The sequence below is a fragment of the Anneissia japonica genome, unplaced genomic scaffold, assembly GCF_011630105.1.
Source record: "Anneissia japonica isolate Jap-2015-1 unplaced genomic scaffold, ASM1163010v1 scaffold11617_len2370_cov117, whole genome shotgun sequence".
Classification (NCBI taxonomy): Eukaryota; Metazoa; Echinodermata; class Crinoidea; order Comatulida; family Comatulidae; genus Anneissia; species Anneissia japonica.
The window spans coordinates 1-1,599 of NW_022743574.1; the positions used below are offsets into that span (position 1 = coordinate 1).

At 32.6% G+C, this 1,599-nt stretch overlaps 1 protein-coding gene across 1 annotated transcript; it reads left to right on the forward strand.

Moving 5' to 3' along the window:
• Positions 1 to 6: 6 nt before the first annotated feature.
• LOC117119505 (synaptotagmin-15-like) lies at positions 7 to 1,419 on the forward strand. Its single transcript, XM_033264331.1, has 2 exons — positions 7 to 45; positions 612 to 1,419. Exons 1-2 carry the CDS (start codon positions 33 to 35, stop codon positions 944 to 946), a joined length of 348 nt encoding a protein of 115 aa, XP_033120222.1. The 5' UTR covers positions 7 to 32; the 3' UTR covers positions 947 to 1,419.
• The last annotated feature ends 180 nt before the right edge of the window (positions 1,420 to 1,599 follow it).

Below are 1,599 nucleotides of genomic sequence, written 5' to 3' on the forward strand. Positions count from 1 at the left end.
TAGTCGTTCTTGAGGCAAAAGATATAAGAAAGATGATATGCGAAGGTAGGTTACTCGCATTTATATAGCCAGCATCGCAGTTCCAATTTTTCATTACTAGGTCTAGGAACAAGTCATACTAGCAACCTCTGTGTTTACTATACTGTACTATCATAGCATAATAATGGAGTCCTACCTATTATCAAAGATACTATAGAAACACTGGTATTTCTAATATCTTTGCTATGATTTCTATAAGCAAACAGATAGTTCCTACGGAAGCATCTTGCCCCATTATCGAGGATCTTTCTCAACAAACTTCCTAATTATTATTACCTAATAGTGTTTTAAATATATTAATTATTAGTACAAAACAATTTGTTGGTTTTACAAATACTGTATACAAATGTTCAAAATGATGCATGTAAGAATATATGACTTTCAAGTTATTCTTAATATAAAGTTGGAAGTGATTTTTTATTTTATTTTATAAATTTTAATTGAACTACATTTATTGGTAAAGACTCTTACAGCTAGGCGGGTACACAAAAGCCCACCTATAGAACTCAAATACAAACACCAATAATCAGCAAATAAAATAATACATATTGTTTTCATTATATTTTTCATAGGTATACAGATCAAGGTTCAATTAATGCAACGCCGAAAGGTGATCAAATGCAAAAAGACTTCGGTAGTTCGTGGCACGTGTGATCCGATATTCAACGAGGCGTTCGTCTTCAACATTGCCTCGGATCATATGGAGATGACGAGCATTATGCTCAAGTTCGTCCGATCTCCTTCCAGCAAGCTGGGCAGTAGTAGTCATGATTATGGTTTCGTCAACACAGGACCATTCATGCTAGCCCGTGGCGAAGAACTCCTCCATTGGCAGGAGATGATGGCACAGCCGAAAAAACCTGTAACTAAGTGGCATTCAATAACAACCATGTCGAACGACTATTAAAATACATATACTGTAATGTCTTTTTTTTTATTGTGAACAATTTAGTATAAGGCACCTAAAGGCCTTTACGCGCTACATTGCATGAACTTTTACTATAATTATAGAAATGAAAAACAAACGCGAGCGAGGGAAACAAATAGTTAAATAATAACAGTGCTCGCATAGAAACATCTGTATAAGATGTTATAACCATATCAAACATATCAAACATAGATCTATATGTATATTGAAGGAACAATGTAAATAGCACTGTTAATTTAACAGTCGAGGTATAACTCTAATAATTTATTATAACAATATTAATATCAATAATAGGGCTAGTAAATTAAACAATATGATTATAATAGTAATAATAATAATATAAATAATAATAATAATAATAATAATAATAATAATAATAATTGTTATTATATCATTAATGTCACTGTTATGTGTTTCACCATACAGATTTAAGAGAACGTATTAAATAAGCAATAAACTTCAAAAACAAGTTTCGAAATTTTGACTTTATTCGTCCTTTAGAAAATAATGTTAGAAATAAAATAGTAGGATTCTATTACAGATTATGAGCACAGGGGCGGATCCAGAAATGTCCAAAAGGGGGGGGGGCCGGAAGCGGGGGCCGAAAGTTGGGCCGATTGAGACAACACTGT